The sequence below is a fragment of the Panthera pardus genome, unplaced genomic scaffold (genome assembly GCF_024362965.1).
Source record: "Panthera pardus isolate Hobbes unplaced genomic scaffold, ASM2436296v1 HiC_scaffold_12, whole genome shotgun sequence".
Classification (NCBI taxonomy): domain Eukaryota; kingdom Metazoa; phylum Chordata; class Mammalia; order Carnivora; family Felidae; genus Panthera; species Panthera pardus.
The window spans coordinates 29,644,757-29,665,266 of record NW_026526677.1 but is presented as its reverse complement, the minus strand read 5'-3'; the positions used below and the strand labels follow the sequence as shown (position 1 = coordinate 29,665,266).

Genomic DNA, 20,510 nt, shown 5'->3' with positions numbered 1-20,510 from the left:
TCCTCGAAACTAATGTAACATTGTGTGTCAACTAAACTTCAATTAAAAATATAGTAAAATAAAATTTTTTAAAAAAGAAAAAACTCTTATTTTACATTATCAGCATTTCTTCATGCCAGTCTGAAGTTTTATGTCCATCATAATAAAACAATATACAGAGAATATTATTTAAGATTTGTTTCAGATATGCAATATTTGTTAAAATTGGCCTGTATAGTTACAGCTTATTGCTATCTAAAATATATTAATTTTTAAAGTTTTTTAAGTTTACTTATTTTGAGAGAGAGAGAGTAGGGGAGGGGCAGAGAGAGAATGAGAAAGAGAGAATCCCAAGCAGGCTCTGCACTGCCAGATCATGACCTGAGCTGAGATCAAGAATCAGATGCTTAACCAACTGAACCACCCAGGTGCCCCTAAAATATATTAATTTTTAAAAAATCATGCCATTGAGTCATTTTGGTCCTGTGTTCAGTCATCATATTTAACACAACCATTAGTTTCCATGCAGCTCTTGGTGATAAAATATTTGCCAGTTTCTTACCAGCCATTTACTTTGATCACTACAATAGAATTTTCTGGACATTTACCTAGTGCCAAGTCTCTGAATAATATATAACATTTAAGAAAAAGTTAAGTAAAATATGTTCTATAAAATATTTGTGTCACCCATCAGTTTTTAAGGACTTAGGGTACAGAATTATTCCTAACAGTAGATGTAAGAGGGAGAAATAGCCTGTAATTGAGAATTTCTAGAAATGGTGATGTCAGTCTCATTTTTAAAAACTTATCTTTTAGTTAAGAATTGTTGAAGGATTTTATGGAAAAAATAATTCACAGTTTTAATATCAATAAATAAATACATAAAATACAAAAGGATATCTAGAGAAAATTAGGTTGTCCTTTCAGTTGTTCATCCCCATACCCAGAGACAATACTGTCCTAGTATCTTCCCCAAATATTTTTACTTAAGAAATAAACATGGGAGCACTCTGCTTTTTCCATTTAACACATCTTAGAAATCAGTCCATGTGCATTCATATGCCTCATTCTTCTAACAACTGTGTAAGATTTCATTATATGGATGTGCCATAATTTATTTAAATAATTCCCTATTGATGAATTTAAGTTCCATTTTTCTATTGCTAACAATGCTATTGTACATAATCTTGTATATAAGCTTTGCATACATATGTAAATATCTGTAGACTTGGACACCTGGGTGGCTCAGTTGGTTAAGCGTCCAACTCTTGCTTTCGGCTCAGGTCGTGATCCCAGGGTCATTAGATCAAGCCCCATGTCCAGCTCTGTGTTGAGCGTAGAGCCTGCTTGATATTCTCTCTCTCTCCCTCTGCACCTCTCTCCTGCTCATGCTCTCTGTCTCTAAAATAAAATTTAAAAAAATATTTTGAAAAATATCTGTAGAATGAATTCTAAGATATAGAGTTGCTTAGTTGTTAAGCATGTTAAATTGTATTAGGTATTATTAGCATGTTAATTAGCATATTATTAGCATTGTATTAGATATTAATAGATTGCTCTCCCAAGAGATTATATCATCTTTTACTTCAGTCAGTCAGCAGTTATACGAATACACCAGTGAGTTTACCCTCACCCTGACAACACTGTATCTTATCAAACATTTAAATTTTTACCAGTCCAAACAAGTGAAAAGTAAAGAATGACATTTCATCATTTGGGCCTCAGACTTTTCTCTTTAATAACTAAAAATCTGGGAAGTTATTATAATAGTTTTTAAAATATACAACTGAAATTTATTTATTTAAAAAAATTTTTTTATGTTTGTTATTGAGAGACAGAGTCGAGTTGGGGAGGGGCAGAGAGACAGACACACAAAATCCAAAGCAGGCTCCAGGCTCTGAGCTGTCAGCACAGAACCTGATGCGGGGCTCAAACCCACAAACTGTGAGATCGTGACCTGACCTGAAGTTGGACACTTAACCAATTGAGCCACCCAAGTGCCCCTAAAATGTGCAACTAAATTTTAATTCTTTGCTCCAGTGGAAGTATCTGGATATGATATGATACTAGGAATCCAGTGATTATTTATGATTTATTCAGTGAACGTTCATTGAACACACAGGTATATGCTAGATATTGGGGTTATATATATAAATAAAATACTCACTTCCCTTACAGAACTTTGCACCTGTGGAGGAGACATATGTAAAGCAAATAATTACAATATAATAAGTTAAATACCATAATAGATGTGTCTATTATTATTATATTTTAACATTGGTTGTAGCTAGAACAGGGGACTGCTATTGATTTTTATATATTGATCTTATCACCAGCAACTTTTTTTTAAATTTTTATTTTTTAATTTACATCCAAATTAGCATATAGTACAACAATGATTTCAGGAGTAGATTCCTTAAGTTTTGAATAGTTTATAGATTCACTTGTGTATTATAATTGGCCAATCATCTTCTGCAAATATTGATAATGTTATTTCATAACAGATTTTGGTATCTGTTTTGGTATCTGGAAGTGGGTGCTTCCATAACAAATACCAAAAAATATGGGAGTGGCTTTGGGACCAGGTAGTAGGCAAAAGCTGGAAGGATTTTGAGGAGCACATTAGAGAGATCCTAAATTGCCATGAACAGATTGTTAGTAGAAATATTATACTCTAATGACAGTGAGAGTGAAAAGGAACTGAAGACCATGTTACTGAAAGCCAGAAGATGGGGAATACTTGTTATATAGTGGCAGAAAGCATAGTGACATTGTTGTCTGCAGTTATATGGGAACAGAACACATACATGCCTAATGAACTTGATCTAGCAAAGGAGATTTTTTTTATCAAGAGTAATAAGGAAAAACTCAGACAAGAATAACTAAAGCATAGTAACATTAAAAAAAAAGTCTATTTCTGATGAAATATCAGTTCACCAATGTTTTTATTATACTTGGTATTCAATAACTGTTTGTTGAATAATGATTAAATAAAAGAATGTGACAAGACACAGGCCTTACCTTTATAGTCTGGTTTTTCCGTAAAGCTAATATTTTGAATCTTCTTAGTATTATTTATGCTCTACTATCAATTTCTATGTGTCGAAGATTTTTGAAAATATGTATAACTGTGAGAAACTTAGTTTCATCATCTATTAGCTTGTTTTCTTTAGAAAACCTTAAAGCAAAATTTGGAAACATTTTCACATTTTTTTTTTTAATTTTAACGTTTATTTATTTATTTATTTATTTTTTTATTTTTTTCAACCTTTCTTATTTATTTTTGGGACAGAGAGAGACAGAGCATGAACAGGGGAGGGGCAGAGAGAGAGGGAGACACAGAATCGGAAACAGGCTCCAGGCTCCGAGCCATCAGCCCAGAGCCTGACGCGGGGCTGGAACTCACGGACTGCGAGATCGTGACCTGGCTGAAGTCGGACGCTTAACCGACTGCGCCACCCAGGCGCCCCTTAACGTTTCTTTATTTTTGAGACAGAGAGAGACAGAGCATGAACAGGGGAGGGGAAGAGAGAGAGGGAGACACAGAATCTGAAACAGGCTCCAGGCTCTGAGCGCTCAGCACAGAGCCCGACGCGGGGCTCGAACTCACGGACCGTGAGATCATGACCTGAGCCGAAGTCGGACGGCTAACCGACGGAGCCACCCAGGCACCCCACATTTTCACATTTTTGAAAGATTAGATTAGAAGAAGGAGTTTTATATACTAGGTTCTCTACTTTTCTTCATTGCCAAGTCAATACAACTTGTACAGTGAATGAAATTTGCCTTAAAAAAATGGATGAATAGTTCTAAATGTAAACCAATTATGGAGATTTAAGGTTAGTGGTTGGTAGCATAGGATATTACTATGTTGCTCATCACTCAAATATTTTTTTTTAATTCCAGAAGTTGAAGAACATTAAAGCATGAATATGTTTGCATTAATAGTTTATCACTTATAGATTGTCAATTTTTAAACCATTTCTCTTCAAATAGATTACTCACATACTAAGGCATGTGCATAAGTGTGTGCGTGAGTATGGGCCTGCAGAGCAGCGTGTTTATAATTTCAGTAGCAATGCAGCTATGAAAACTAGAGCTTATGAGCGCTGCCAGAGACCCAGAGTAGGTCTACTTTAGACCTTCCAAATACAGTTAACTAAATAAATATGAATTTATAACAGACCATTCTCAATTGAATGAGTACGGGCCCCCTACATTTATTTAGAAAATCAAAGATTTTTCCTAAAATATGTTTCATTCTGTAGTACTGGACTGGGTTTTGAGATGTTTTATATTTAAATGCTTTCTGGCAGTCTGGTACAAGGGTAAAATTGGGACATCTTAAAAGTATCAAAAGTGAAGGAATGGCATAAATATTTAGAGTTTTTATAGCTTCTTTTAAAATAAAGGATCTTGATCTGTTTGCAGAGATATTGAGCATCAAAGAGATTTAGTGGAAGTTGCCAGTCATTAAAATACAAGTTATGTGACATTTATGAGCCCATTATTTTTAAATTAATCTCTTATGTTAATTATATCATTTTAGGAGCCTGCTTCAGATTCTGTGTCTCCTTCTCTCTCCCCCTCCCTCTCTCCCTCTCTCTCTCTCTCTCTTTCAAAAATAAATAAACATTAAAAAAATTAGAATCTTCCACTCTCTTCACAATTTTAACTTGTTATTAATTCATGTAATATCAAAAACAAAGCACTCTCCATATACTTTTCACAAGATATTATAATACTTTCTTGTCAATTGCCTTCAACCTTTTTGAAATTGCTGAGCTATATTTTTTCTTCTACACCATGTAATGAATTCTGAGCATTTTCCTTATTATGCACGAGTTGGCAAACTGCAGCCTGTGGGCCAGTGACCTATCTATAAATAAAGTTTTATTGGAACACTACCATGCTTAATGATTTGTACATTGTCAATGGCTGTTCCTGTTGTCACAAAGCAGAGTTGAGTAGTTTCAACAGAGACTGTATGGTTCACAAGCCTGAAATACTTATTTTCTGACTTTTTAAGAAAAAGCTTGCTAATATCTGTTTTTGTAGTATATTTTGTATTTTTCTTAATTTATTTTATATTAGTATAACTTGTCAAAAGACTAAAATAAGACAAACTGGTATCCATGCAGTTCTTTAGTAAGACCTGACCTTTTGTACTGAAGCATCTAAGCACCTACGCTGTGTTTAGCACTGCTAGGCAGTATAAACCTTGGGTTTTACCCTTTCTGAACTTAAACTAGATATTGGTTACACATGGAATAAATGAGAACAGTACATATATAATATATAGATGTTTTTGCAGACATAAGAGATATGGAAAGACTTAAATTGAATCAAACTATGGGTAGAAATTGAGGGGAGAGGGAGGGAGAAAAGTACTCATATGGAAGCCCATATTACCAAATGCACAAAAGTAGATATCAACATAGTATGCTTATGTAGTAAAGAAGTGAAAGCTCTTCTAAAGCAGAAAGTTTATATTGAGGATTAGTCAAAGGGAAAGTTTGGCCTCCTGGGTCTCTTGCCTCAACTACCTACTTGTAGAATTCAGATTGTAAAACCTCAGAACCTTATACCAGCTTCTCAAACTGCACCGTGCAGAGATGAGGCTGTTCACTTTTCATCCACCACAGGACTTCTGGGATTTTTGTTTGTTTAACTTTATGGCTGGCTAAATCTCTCATGCTTTACCTCCTTGTTATCTTTGGTCATTGTCCAAGATGTAAGCTGTTCCAATGATCTTTTCTGTTGCTTTTATCTCCATAATACTCTTTTTTGCTCTGTAGATTCAAGTTCCTACTATTCTTATCCCTTCTAAATCTTTCCCCTGTATAATACCTATTTCATATAAAATAAGCTCTAATATCTTAAAATACTATCATTGAATATTTTATTGAATTATTTACCATTTATTATGGATTTGCTGTGTGCTCGGTATCATGCTAAGCCCTTGACGTGTATTTTATCATTTACTTTCACAACAATCAAATGAGATGTCTATATTCTAGAGGAGAGTGAGATTTTGAGAGAGCAAAGTAACTTGTCCAAGGTCACACACTTAGTAGCTAAGATTTGCAGGCAGGTTTCTCTGACATTAAATCATCATTTTACACTAAAACCTGATGATTCATCTTAATTATTTTCCAGAGTGAGATTTATACCTTTGGCTTTTCTGCCTTTTATATCATCTCACTCCTGCCATATATGGACTTCTTAGTTATTTCCTTCCTGATCTCCAGCCCTCAGTGAGCTTTCGGCATTCACCAGCAAACTTTTGTATCTCTCATCACCTCTTTTTCATTCTCAATAACCTCAGTGATCTTTTAAAACCTCATACTCAAACAACAAACATTACTACTTTCTCCCTCATATTCTGGGATAACTTGCAGTATTTCACATGAAAGAAAATGGTCTCTTCAGATGACAACTCCCCCAACTTCCCACTGTCAAGCTTCAGTACCCACACATGGGAGAATGTCTCCTGTTTGAGAGTCATCCTTTCACCTGGACACTAGAGCTTTCCTCCTTCCGCCTTACCAAGGAATGGCAATATCAGTTTTCTCTTCTTTCCTTAACTTCTCCCTCCTTTTTGGTTCTTTCCTGTGTGTACTTAAACCTGCTCAAATCTGTTTTCAAGCCTCATTTAAAAGAAAAAGAGGAGGGGAATTCTTCCTTAACCCCACTCCTCCAACTATCCCTTTTTCTCTTCCTTTTATAGGAATCTATACATTTTCATGATATTTAAGTCATTCCTCAGTTTATTTAAGGAAGTAGCACATCACTGAAACCGCCTTAGCCAGAGATATTAGTGGCCTTCTCATGGCTAAACCCGAGGAATACTTCTCAGCTCAGCAATTGATGTGGTGAGTCACCCTTTTTTTAATGTTTATTTATTTTTGAGAGAGAGATTGACAGAGCATGCATCCATGCAAACAAGGAAGGGGAAGAGGTAAAGGGAGACAGAGAATCCCAAGCTGGCTCTACGCTGTTAGCACAGAGCCCAACGTGGCTCGAACCTATGAAACGTGAGATCATGACCTGAGCCAAAATCAAGAATAGGATGCTCAACTGACTGAGCCACCCAGGCATCTCAAGTCACTTTTTTCTTGAAGTACTCTCTTCCTTTAGATCTGTTATAACATTTTGTTCTAGATTTCCTTCTACCTTTCTGCTTTTATTTTTTTAGACTCCTTTGGCTCAACTTAAAATATTAGTATCCTCTTCCCTCTTCTGGTGCTACATACTCTTCCTGGGAGGTCTCAGTTCCTGCCATAACTAGAATGACCAGGGGTGGAAAAAACTCATTTTATGAAATCTGTAGACATTGATGCATACATAGGATCAACAGAGAAATGCAGAGATCATATTCAACTCCCTTTCAACATTTTCTCTTGAATATCTCTCAAAATCAATGTGTCCAGAGCTGAACTTCCCTTATCTCCAAATTCTACTCCAATCCTCCAAATCTGTCCCTCTTCCTATGATTACTAGATTATTCAGGCTACCAAGTGACACATGCCAGAGACCTGAGTGATGTACTTGTTTCTCCACTGTACACATCCAGTAATCATTAAATCCCAAGGTTTTTAACCTTTTAAATATCTTAAAATTCTGTCTACTTCTTTCTATTCTTGCTGCTATGACCCTAATTTGGCCATAATCCACAACTTTCACTAAATTATTGTAACAGCTTCTTAGGTTGCTTCCAATGTTTTCTTGCTTCAGTTCATTTTCATACTGTAGCTGGAATGAACTTTCTGATATAAAAATCTAAAGGTAATCATGATATACCCTTACTTAAGACCTTTCTGTGCTATCAATTTTAACATAATGCCCAGCTTCCTTAGCCTAGAAGATAAGGCCTTTAATGATCTGTCACTGCTGATTCACTTTAGGCTTGTCTCTTCTCATGCCCTTACCTCTTTCTTCAAGCATATCATCCTAGGCTTTTAATTCCAACCATTTACCATTCTCTCCAGGACTTTGCTTAAATTCTTTCTTGCTGCCTCCTTTTTTTCCTTTCTTATCCTAGCTCTTAATCATCTCTTAGGTCTCCACTTAGATTCTCTTCCAGAAAGGCTTCCTTAACTATTGCTTTCCTTACCCTCAGCCCACTTAGTATTCCTCCTCTATACTTCTGTAGTATTGCTTATCTACTTTATCATGGCACGTACTACACTTTGTTGAAAATACTTAACCATGTATCTTATTCAGTAGACTATAAGCTCTGTGACCATGGCAACTATGTAAGGGCACCATGAATACATGCTTGAATGAATGAATGCTGTGAAAGCCTGGCTAAAAACAGTTACTTTATACTGGTAAGAAATAGGTAGTCATGGAGTATTTTGAGCTATGAAGAACTATTATGAAAGATGTACTTCAGGAATAAAGTGAAAACTTGAAGTGATGGAAATACTAATTACTCTAATCGAAACATGAGATGATGTCTGTTACTATACTTTTGAGACTTTAAATCATTAATTCATCACATATTTTGATATAACAATGCTACCTAATTTTTCTATTTCTGCATTTCATTATGTGTACTAGGTTATAAATGTTTCACTATCTATTCTTAGATTGCTCTGGTATAAAATACCATTTCCCTACATTTTTCCTCTTTTAGTAGGTCCCTCTCAAGAATGTTGATTCTTCTGTTCTTTCTAAATGTGTGGGAGATAAAGGAGAGACAAGAGATAGGATGGTTCCCAGATGTTTGGCCTGAAAAGGTTTGGAGTTAGTACCATTAGGTGAAGTCAGAAAAGGAGGAGGAGCAAATGTTGATGTGAAGTATGAATTCGGTTTAAACATACTGAAGTTTTTGAGTATTAAATTTAGGCTAGAGAAAAATATTTTGGATTTGTCAATAATATTTGACTGATACTTTATGCAACGGATACTTTTTGGTTGAAGCCATTCATAGGTATGCATTAGAATGCCCAGATTTGTAGACCATGGAGGATCCATAGATGGAACTTTGGCGGGGGGGGGGGAGTCTCTTAATGGAACTTTGGCGGGGGGGGGGGGAGTCTCTTAATTCCCTGAAATTACATGTAAATTTGTATATGACTGTGTATATTGTTAGAATAAGGTATAACTTGCATCATATTCTCAGAGTGGTCTGAGATTCCAGGAAAGACTAAGAATAACTAGAGTAAAAAGAAAAGCAAATCGAAGTCTAAAGCCAAAGCATATCAGTTAAGGGATAAGTAAAGGAAAATAAGCCCATGAAAGAGATACGAGCATAGCCTCTGGAATCAGACTGGCTGATTCAACTCATAGCCCTGATCTTTACTAACTGTGTCACCTTAGGCAAGCTACTTGCCTTCCCTGTGCCTTCCTTTTCTTACCTATAAGATAGGGATTAACAACATTTATCTTACAAGTTATTATGAGGATTAAGTGAACTAATGCATGACAAGTACATTGCACCATGTTTAGCATATAGTTAGTGGTCAAGATTAGTTACGTATTACTTTTTACAGGATGTTGAGGAGCTCAGAAGTGTTGACCATAGCCCAAAGTGAGAAAAAGAAAGCGAAGATGAAAGTTTCCCCATTCCTGCAGTTGGGATTAAATACTTCCTTGCAGGTCCAGAGATCCACCACAGCTACTTCCTCGTAACTGTTACCATCACCACCATTAGTAAGCATCACAAAGATTGGAGAGAGCAAGAGTGCAATATTCAAGTTCAAAAGTGATCCCTCGCTCAGGCAGGTAACGCGGTACAATTCCTAAGAGCATCAGTCATAGACATTGAGGATCCTTACAAGAAGCAAAGACTGGCATCCTTGTTTCCCAATTGACTTCTTGCTAAACTTCTGAACCTGTAAGCCCTTCAGTGAGTAGTGCATGGTGAGAGAGTCCTTGGAGGAAGCCTGTCTTAAATCTCCCAGGGTTTGTCATCATTCCCGACAACAACACTGTTTTCTGTGTCTGGTGTAGGAAAAGGACAGAAGCCTGCTGGGAGAGATTATATAAATAGCCAAAATAATAATGATAGCAATAGCTAATATTACCAGAGCAGAATTTGAATATGAATTACTGGCCAGCCCCCCAAAACCTAGATTCCACCTCAGAAGGGTTTCTCAGCAGCAGATGTGACCAAAATGAAACTGAGCACTACCCACAAAAACCACACTTACCACCTACATAGAAACCACCACAACTTCAAAGGCTACAAAACAGCAGGCTTAACTAGACCAGATCATAGTGAGGCTAAGAACATCTCTCCCTAACCAGACAGCCAATTATGTAAGCTGATCACTGCCACGTTTTTCCCCCTGATCTCCTAACAACAGAACTAGGACTTGGAAAGAAGACATGGAGGAAGAGGCATTTTAGAATCTTCCTTTCTTTTGGAACCCCTCTGTCCCACTAAGACTTTCAAGTTACAAGTCTCAGTCTCCACTAAAGGAGGGGGAAGGTTTGCACTGAATATTAAAGTTTTAAACTTGACTGTTCCAAGTTTTAATAACTGAAACTGGTGAGAAAGTCATGGAATTAGCTCTAGATGTCAAGAGATGAGAAAGGAAGATTTGGCATAGCTTAGTTGAAAGTAGTGACTAGAGAAATTTAATAGAAGCAATTCATATTTATTTACCAAGGAATTGAGTCTAAAGAAACAGGGCAATGGGGAACAAGAAGTGTCTTAAAAATAGAGCATGAATGGAGAAGGAGAGTATAATTTCAGGAAGAAATTTGTCCTTGATAATAGCTGCAATAGACAAATGAAATAAAGATTTAAAGTGTCCCAGAAAACAGACAATTAGAAAGTCCTTGGTGACTTTGTTAGCATTCCCAACACAATGAAAGGGGCAGCTCTTTTGGACTTTGATGTTAAGAAAAATTGATATTCCTGTTGTTCCTATCTATTAGGCTTCATTCTACCTCTTGTGTGATTCCATTTACATATGACAGTCCATCAGATTTTTGGAGACAGGTCTCTTACATCCTTTGGGTCTCTTTTTCGTCAACCTAAGTATCCTTTTTCTCATGCTTTCAAGTTCTTTCACCCTCCTGGTCACTTCATTCTGAATATGCTTTAGTTTGTGTAAGTCCCTGAATGAAATATATACTATTGCCAGTATGGTCCACTACTGTAGAATAGACTAGGACTTCCATCTCTCAACCTACGAATTAGACTGTTAATTCAGGCCAAAACTACATTTGCTTTTTGGCGATTTTGTCACATCGTTATCATTTTTGCTTTTCCAGTGTTATGGGGATTCACTCAATAGATTAATTAAATGCTTAATGTACAACCTCAAAATTTGTTTCACAAAAATGGTGACTTTCAGCTTGAAGAGTGTATTGTTTTTTGCTCAACTCTAAATAGGTGATCTTCCTCCTATTAGTTTTGACTGCCACATAGGAGTCTTTGAAAAAAACTGTGTGTGTGTATATGTGTGCATGTGTGTGTGTGTGTATGTGTGTGCATGTACACTAGGGTGTGTTTTCAGCCAAACTTCAGTAGATCTGGCTGATTTACAAGACAAGATAGATTTTTGTTTTTTCCTTAATTATACAAATTATACTACTAAATGTATAGTATGTGCCTACTGCTAGCAATACAACAATAAAATACATTCTCTGCCATGAGGATCTTTTAGCTTGGTGGAGAAATTTCAGTATGTATATTAAATGCTACTGTAGGAGTTAACAAGATGCTCCAGGGCACTCTGGTCATCTCACCCAGCCTTGAGGAAAGCTTCTCCAAGGATGAGTTTACCTAATTTGGGTCTGGGAGGGGCTTTTGAGGGAATTAGCTAGCCAAAAAGGTGAAGTAATTTATGCAACACGTCCTGACTTAAGATGCAGTATAGCAACTAGAGATATTAATTTAAGTTATAAGTGTAGATAAGATCAGTAGGAATTGTATATAGGTAGGAAAAAAGTTACAACTCACACTCATTTAAAATATAAGTAGAAAAAGAGGAATTCTGCCATCTAGTTTATTGTCACTCTTCATTAATGGTACATCCCTCAATATTTTTTATTATCTGTGACTCTCCCTAGTTTATGCAGTACTTACCTAATATAGTTGTTCATTCCCTTACTAGTGTATAGATGTAACCTTAATTTTACAAATAATTATTTTAGTTAGGCTTATTTCTCATTTACTTTTACTGAGAAGTTGTTAAACAACCACCATGTCCTTTTATAGGAAATGACAGTATGATACCACTTTTAACGCAAATATTTTTATTATACACATTAAACTCTGCTCTTTGGCGGTGACCACACAGAGCATATAGACCAGGTTAAAGGATTTAGTTCTTTCTCCCAACAGCAATGAGAAACCACTGAAAGGTTTTAAGTTGGGAAGTGAAATGATTGGGTTTGTATTTTCAAAAGGTTACTACTAAATTGGAGGATTAGAGTGGATGCAAAGAAATAAGAGGTGATTGCAGTGGTGTAGGCAAGAGTTTTGGTAGCATGATTAGGGGAGTGACACTGGTGACACTGTGGCATCACAGTGGTGTCGACAAGAGTTGTTGGTAGCATGATTAGGGGAGTGACACTGATTTGAGTGACAATCAAATTTCAGAAATACTTTGAAAATAAATATAACAGGATTTTAAGGATGGGGAAAGGAATGCATTGGTGGGAGAGAGAAAAGAGGAATCAAAAATAAGTCCTGATTTCCTAAAAACTGAAATGACCACATTTGGAAGAAAAAAATAATGAGTTACTGAGTTCCGTCTTGGATATGTGTGATTTGAGGCACTTTTGTACTTCTGTATTTAATAACAACAAAAGGGCCCCTGGGTGGCTCAGTAGGTTAAGTGTCTGACTCTTGATTTCAGCTCAGGTCATGATCTTGTGGTTGGTGAGTTCAAGACCTGTGTTGGACTCTGCACTGACAGTGTAGAACCTGCTTGGGATTCTCTCTCTCCCTCTCTCTCTGTCCCTCCCCAACTTGTGCTTGCACTCTTTCTCTCTCTTTCTCTAAAAATAAATAAATAAATAAATAAATAAATAAATAAATAAATAAATAAATAAACAAACAAATAAAAGATTTAATAATAACAAAAGCCTAAAAGCAGGAAAAGTCCATGGTAGAGAGATGATGAAATAAATTCTAGTACATACATTTTCTAGAATATTATGGCCCCTGAAACATGACAGCTACAAGACTATGAAACATGTGAAAATAGGAGAACATAAAATTCAGTAATAATTGTAACCATGTAGGAAAACACCACAGAAAAAGTACTGAAAGGAAATATAGCACAGTTTAGCAATTCTGTGAAAGTGATGGATGGTGGAAGAGTTTTTAAAAATTTATTTTCCATGTTGTAAAATGTCAGCCTTAGAAAGTAAAAATTTTAGTATCCAATTTGGTTTTTACATCAGTGATTTTTAATGACCTGTGTTTATATGGTTGCTTCTGTAAACTAACCCACTACTAATTCCTTAAGGTAAAATCAATTCTTTTTTTAAACATGACTTTCTGAGGTTTTTTTTTTTTTTCCTGAAGTTGAATAGAGATAAATTGTTAGTTATGTAAAGTGAGTGCCCCGCCCTCCCCCCAGTTTGATAACTGCATTAGAGAATAGGCAGTGCCGGTCACCTTACCTCCATCCGTCTCTGTTCTCTTTTCCACCTGTCAGCTGTAAGCAGTACAGAGGCATTGAAAGTGTTTTTCCCTTACACACAAAACTTTCATGAAATGCTCCTAAATCCACGTCAAGCCCATTTTGCGTCTTTTAGATTTGTGGATATTAACTTGCGATGATAGTATTAAAGAACTATGTTCTTTAATATATACAATTGAACTTCATATAAATCTACTATAGTTTTGATCATGGATTTGCTCTAATTCACTATACTGAGAAGGTTTATCAACAAGTTACCACCTGCTGTTTTAATTACACCTTAAGAAAGCGTTTCAATAAACCAACTTTACTGAACTATAAATTACACACAATGAAATGGACCCATTTAAGTGTATATGTTAGTTACATTTTACAAATGTGTATATACATAGAACCACCACAGCAATCAAGATATAAAACATTTGCATGCATCTTCCAAAATTTCCTCAAGCCTAAAAAAGTTTTCTGGCTCCAAACATCTAACTCCCTTCTATCACTAGAGATTAGTTTTACTTTCTGTAGAATGTCACATAAAGGCAACCATGCCATGCATAATTTTTGTGTTGGCTTTTTTCACTTAGCTTAATGTTTTTGAGATTAATCTATGTTGCATGTACATTATTTTATTGTTTAGAAGTATTTCATTTGTGAATGTACCATTTGTCTTTTCCATTCACAAATTGATGGGCATTCGTGTTGTTTACAGCTTTTGGATGTTACCAAAATTGCCATAAACATTCTGTATAAAACTATGTATGGACATGTGTTTTCATGTCTCATGGACATGGAAAAATGCAGGAGTAGCGTTGCTGGTTCGTTTAAGTGTAAGTTTAACTTTATCAGAAATTGCCAAACTGTCTTCTGAAGCAGCTGTACCATTTTGCATTCCCACTAGCAATGTAGGAGCATTTTATTTGTTCCACATTCTTGTCAATACTTAGTATTGTATTTTTATTTTACCTTTTCTAGTAGGATTGTAGTGGTCTCTCACAGTGTTTTTTGGGTTTTTTTTCCCCCAGGGTTTAATACAGTTAAACTTATTTTTATACATTTACTGGATATTCATGTGTCTTCTTTTGTGAAGGGTGTATTCAGATCTTTTGCTCGTTTTTATATTAGGTGGTTTGTCCTCATGGAATTAGAAGACTTTTTAGGGTGTATACTGGATACTAGTTCTCTATCAGATATATGTATTGCAAATATTTTCTTTCTGTAGCTTGCTATCCATTTTTTTTCTGTTATGGTTCATGCTTCCATACCTTGAGAAATCTACTCCAAGGTTGCAAAGTTATTCCCTATGTTTTCTTCTAATAGTTTTATTGTTTCAGCTCTTATATTTAGTTTTGTGATACATTTCAAGGTAAATATTTGAGTATTAGTATGAAGTAAGGTAGAAATTTTGTTGATTTTTTTTTTTTTTTAATTTATAGTCTGGGGTAAGACTGAGATTTTTTGTTGTGTTTTGCATCTGGGTACCCATTATTCCAGGACAATTTGTCAAAAAAAAAAACAATTATTTCTCCACCTTTGTAAAAAATCAGTCATGTGGGTTTATTTATGGACTCTATCCTTTTATATTGATTTCTATTTCTATCCTTTAGCTAATTCCGTATTGCCTTGATTATAGCTTTATCCTAAGTCTTGAAATCAGATAGTAAGTCCTCCAACTGTTCTTTTTCAAATTTGTTGGACTATTCTAGGAACTTTGGATTTCTATGTAAATTTCAGAATTAGCTTATCAGTTTCTCCCAAAATCTTATGGGGTTTGCATTGGAATTCCATTAAAACTATAGATCAGTTTAGAAAGATTTGAGTCTTGTATTCCCTGAACAGGATATACTTCTCTATTTATTTAGGCTTTCTTTACTTACTCTCAGAATATTTTGTACTTTTCATTGTGGGGCTAATTCATGCACATATATATATTGTCAACTTTCTCCAAAATATTTCATGGTTTTTTCAATTGATCATAAATGGAATTTTTAAAATTTCAGTTTCTAAAGTAAGATTTTAATATTTTGAAGTGTTTTGCAACTTGTTTTTTGGAATAGCATGTGGTTTATCTTGGTGTACATTCTAGATGCACTAAAGAATGTATATTCCAGAAGCAGTGCTATCAACAATAGCCAAATTATGGGAAGAGCCCAAATGTCCATCAACTGATGAATGGATTAAGAGGATCCAGAAGCAGTGCTATCAACAATAGCCAAATTATGGGAAGAGCCCAAATGTCCATCAACTGATGAATAGATTAAGAGGATGTGGCGTGTGTGTGTGTATATATATAATGGAATACTACTCAGCAATGAAAAAGAATGAAATATCTTGCCATTTGCAACAATGTAGATGTATCTGGAGGATATTATGCTAAGCAAAATAAGTCAGTCAGAGAAAGACAGATATCATATGATTTTACTCATATGTGGAATTTGAGAAACTCAACAGATGAACATAGGGGAAGGGAAGGAAAAATAAGATAAAAACAGAGAGGGAGGCAAACCATAAGAGACTCCAAATACAGAGAACAAACAGGGTTGATGGGAGTGGGGTAATTGGTGATGGGCATTAAGAAGGGCACTTGTTGGGATGAGCACTGGGTGTTGTATGTAAGAGATGAATCACTTGGTTCTACTCCTAAAGCCCAGACTACACTGTATGTTAACTAACGAGAATAAAAAAAAAAAAAAAAAAGAATGTATATTCTGGAACTGTATATTATCTAATTCAAAGTGGTTGATAAGGTTCAGATTTTCTATTTTCTAAATGATTTTTCTCTTTAGCTATTCTGCCAGTTACTAAGAAATGTATGATAAAATCTCCAAATTGAACTTATGTCTATCTTTACTTAGTTCTGTCAGTTTTGCTTTAAACAGTTGTATTTTTTTTCAGAAATTCAAAGAAACAATTTATCCACACACATCTATGCACATAAGTACATATATACATGATCACAGAGTGTTATAATTTCTTACATATTTGTCATTATTTATATTCTTTATTCCTTCCTATAAATGCAGTTTAACGTGTTGTGTAATTTTCCTTTAGCTTTTAGGTCCTGTAGTACAAGTCTGCTGTCCTATCTGAAAATAGTATTTCACCTCAGTTGTTGAATGTGTTTTACACATTGATAATTTTTTATTACTTGTTTCTCTTTCAACTCTTCTAATATATAATTACCATATCCTCCAGCCTTTGTTGTTTCAGATGAAAAAATCACTTGTTGATTTTATCATTGTGCCTCTGTATGTCATATGTCATTTCTCCCTGCTGCTTCTAAGATTTAACTATGGTGTACTTAGATTTGGGGAGTTTTTTTGGGTTTTTTTTTTTTTTTTTTTTTTGCATTTATCCTAGGAGAGGCTTCTTATACTTCTTAGATCTGTAACTGAATATTTGATCAAATAGAAAATTTAAATACTGTTTCTGTTTCTTATTGTCTCCCAGTGACTAAGACTCATGTTTTGGACTGCTCTGTATTGTTCCACATCTCTGAGGTTCTGTTCAATTTTCTTAATTTTTTTCCTTGTTCTTCAGATTTTATCATTTCTGTTGATCTCCCTTCAGATGTACTGATCGTTTTTTTTCCTTCCTTCATCTCCAATCTACTCATGAAATCACAAATAAGTTTTTCCTATAAGGAATAATAATTTTAAGCTCTAAATTTTCTGTCATTCATTTGTATAGTTTCTCGTCCTCTTTCGATATTCCTTTTCTGTTCACTTATTGATATATTTTCCTTTAATACTTTTAATGCATTTTACTTTGAGTCAGTTTCTGTAGGTTGTGTTTTCCTTAGTATGGATCACATTCAGTAATTTTTGGTTGAAATCTTAACACTGTAAAAAATGCATTGATTATGAATTCTATTCTGTTTTCCTGAGGATTTCAGGTTTTTTTGTTTTAATAGACAGTTAATTTGCCTGATCTTAAATTAACTCTCATTTCAATATATTGTGCAGCAGATAGTATCTCTGCTGGATTTTCCAGATTTTAGGTTTTGCTTTTTTAACTTGGTCACACAGGGCTGTCTCTTACAATCAGAATTTAGAAGAGAACCAAATATTTGTACAGAATTTATACTCAAATTTGGGGGCTCACACTTTCTATGGTTCTCAGCCCTGAGTTTTGTCCTCTGCCACCTCAAGTCAGTGAGACTTCAGCTTTCTTTAATACAAGATTCTGCTCTCAGGTGGGGAAATAAACGCCTTCAGGGGAGCATTAAATTTGTAAATCTCACATGATTTCATTGTCTTTCAAGTTTATCCTGTTCTCTCTTTCCTACTTAACTGTTTCTTTCTCCCTCTCATGCATAGATAATAGATGGCTTAGAGGTCAACCAGGGATTTGGGCACATTTGATAACATTTGCGGAACTCTTACTTCAAGGATTTTTCCCTTAAACTTTCAGCTGTTTTCTGAACTCTACATTCTGCTATCTCAGGCTGGAAAGGATTTGAATTAAAGCTGCCAGAGCTAAGGGAGGTTAAGAACACTTTTAAGCAAAAAAGCCAGAAATTAGAAATTCTTACATGTCATGATCACAGTCTTTCAAAAGGAAACTGCTGTGGTTTCTGTCTGTTTTTCGTTGCTTTCCAATGCCTTCAAATATTTTTTAATGATTTTTTTTCAGGTTTTATAATTATAGCTGCAAGAGGCTTTGCACAGTGCTAACATTACCACAAATTCAAACTTTCTTAGGAATATTTTTTAATAATGAGACACCTGGGTGGTTCAGTTGATTAGGAATATTTTTTAATAGTGTGGGTTTTACAGATATTAACAATGCCTGACATATTACAGGAACTCAATTAATATTTGTTGAATAAATTAATCATGGCTTCTCTTTTTTTAGATAATGCAATAAATTTACCTTTGTCTCTGGTTTTGTGTTGTCTTCAAAGTATTAAAGGAAAGAAGACTGATATAAAAATGTAGGCATGTAGCTATCAGTAATATTAAGAAAACAAAGATATACTCAAGTTGTTTATATTATGTCACAAAATCACAAAAATATTAACACATTTTTGTCAAACCTGACACATCATTTTTTCATAAAAATTCAGAAAGGAGGATGAAGGAATAATGAAAGGTAAAAGGACTGTTTACTAGGAAATCATTTAGTACAAATTTAAGAACTCTCAACTGAAAATCTTCAATTTTAAATTGCTATTGGATATAAAGCCTAAAACACAAATGTAGAAGTAATACTATTTTTACAAATTTTATAAATATTAATTTTCAGGCTACATACACTAAGTGCTTAATTGTTGTGACATGTAAGAAATTAAGTGTGAGTTTACAAACTGATTGGTAGATAAGAATAGCCATTTTAATGTTTCTTTACTTTTGAGAGAGAGAGAGAGAGAGAGAGAGCACAAATGGAGGAGGGACAGACAGAGAAAAGGAGGCACAGAATCCGAATCAGGCTCCAGGCTCTGAGCTGTCAGTGCAGAGCCAACACTGGACTCGAACTCACAAACTGTGAGATCATGACCTGAGCCAAAGTTGGATGCTTAACCAACTAAACTACCCAGGCACCTCAAGAATAGCCATTTTAGAGGTGCAATGCCTAAAAAAAAAAAATCTTAGTAAAGACAAAAATATCTGTGATTTCCTTGCTATAAGCATATATAATCCTCTAACTTTTGTGGATATCAGAAGTGGTGCAATAGATTGAGAAAAATTTTGAAATCAGACTATATTAAAAGGACTCACTTCTCATTGACCACCTAGATAAATAAGTCTCTTAGCCTATCTAACTGTACTTTAGGAAGACAGTTATTACCCCACCTCATATACTTGTTTTAAGGAGAAAAATTACAAGAATGTCTGAGTATGCTTGGTATATGATAGGATTCTGACTATAATTTTTTCTTTTTTACAGAAGAGGATAAATATAATATTTATTCTTCTTTGCTCTTCAAGTATTTCCTGGCAGAAGGAATCATCAATGGGCATACTTTGTTGGTTGCATCTGCAAAAGAAGACCCGGCTGATATTTTACAGGTATAGGATATACTATTCAATATTTCATTTTGAACATTTCATGAAAAAATATTGCTTATATATATATAAACAAAATATATGTTTGTATATATACAAACTGTATTTAAATCCATTAATGGGAGCATACATATATTTTATTCTCTTAAAATTTATTTGAACATGTAGTTTCATTTAAAAAATTTTTTTTAATGTTTATTTATTTTTGAGACAGAGAGAGACAGAACATGAGCAGGGGAGGGGCAGAGAGAGAGGGAAACACAGAATCTGAAGCAGGCTCAGGCTCTGAGCTGTCAGCACAGAGCCCGACACGGGGCTTGAACTCACAAACCATGAGATCATGACCTGAGCCGAAGTTGGTTGCTCAACCAACTGAGCCACCCAGGTGCCTCCCTTTTTTTTTTTATTAAATTTTCTTTTTATGTTTGTTTATTTTTGAGACAGAAACACATGTAGTTTCATTTTTAAATTAATGTTCTCAGACAGTTTTTTAACTTAAAATTGATATTGGCAGTGGGAAAAATAATAATAAGCTACTAAAAACTGAAATACATAAAATTATTGCTATACTATAGTCGTGAAAATAAGAGAACTCTGTAAAAAGTTAGGTAAAGAAAAACAACAGCAGAATATTATCGGATATTAAATACCAGTATCCTAAAGATGTAAATCAGAAGAAAGATACAGAAATTAGAAGTACTCATTTATTGGGTGCCTCGGTGGCTCAGTCAGTTAAGTGGGCGATTTTGACTCAGGTCATGATCTCACTGTTCGTGAGTTCAAGCCCCATGCCGGGCTCTGTGCTGACAGCTCAGAGCCTAGAGCCTGTTTCAGATTCTGCGTCTCCCTCTCTCTCTGCTCCTCCCCAACTCAAGCTCTGTCTCTGTTTCTCTCTCAAAATAAATAAACAGTA

The 20,510-nt window shown here is 34.9% G+C and overlaps 1 protein-coding gene across 6 annotated transcripts in view; it reads left to right on the top strand.

Annotated features, from left to right (window-relative positions):
* Positions 1-20,510, top strand: part of ELP4 (elongator acetyltransferase complex subunit 4) — a 241,832-nt gene that overhangs the window by 11,319 nt on the left and 210,003 nt on the right. For all 6 annotated transcript variants that reach the window (XR_008421172.1, XR_008421171.1, XM_019456605.2 and 3 more), the window contains exon 3: positions 19,479-19,600. Coding sequence is in view for 4 of the 6 variants with exons in the window: in XM_019456605.2 (XP_019312150.2) it covers positions 19,479-19,600 (122 nt within the window). In the remaining 2 variants the exon portion in view is untranslated. The remainder of the gene's footprint in view (positions 1-19,478; positions 19,601-20,510) is intronic.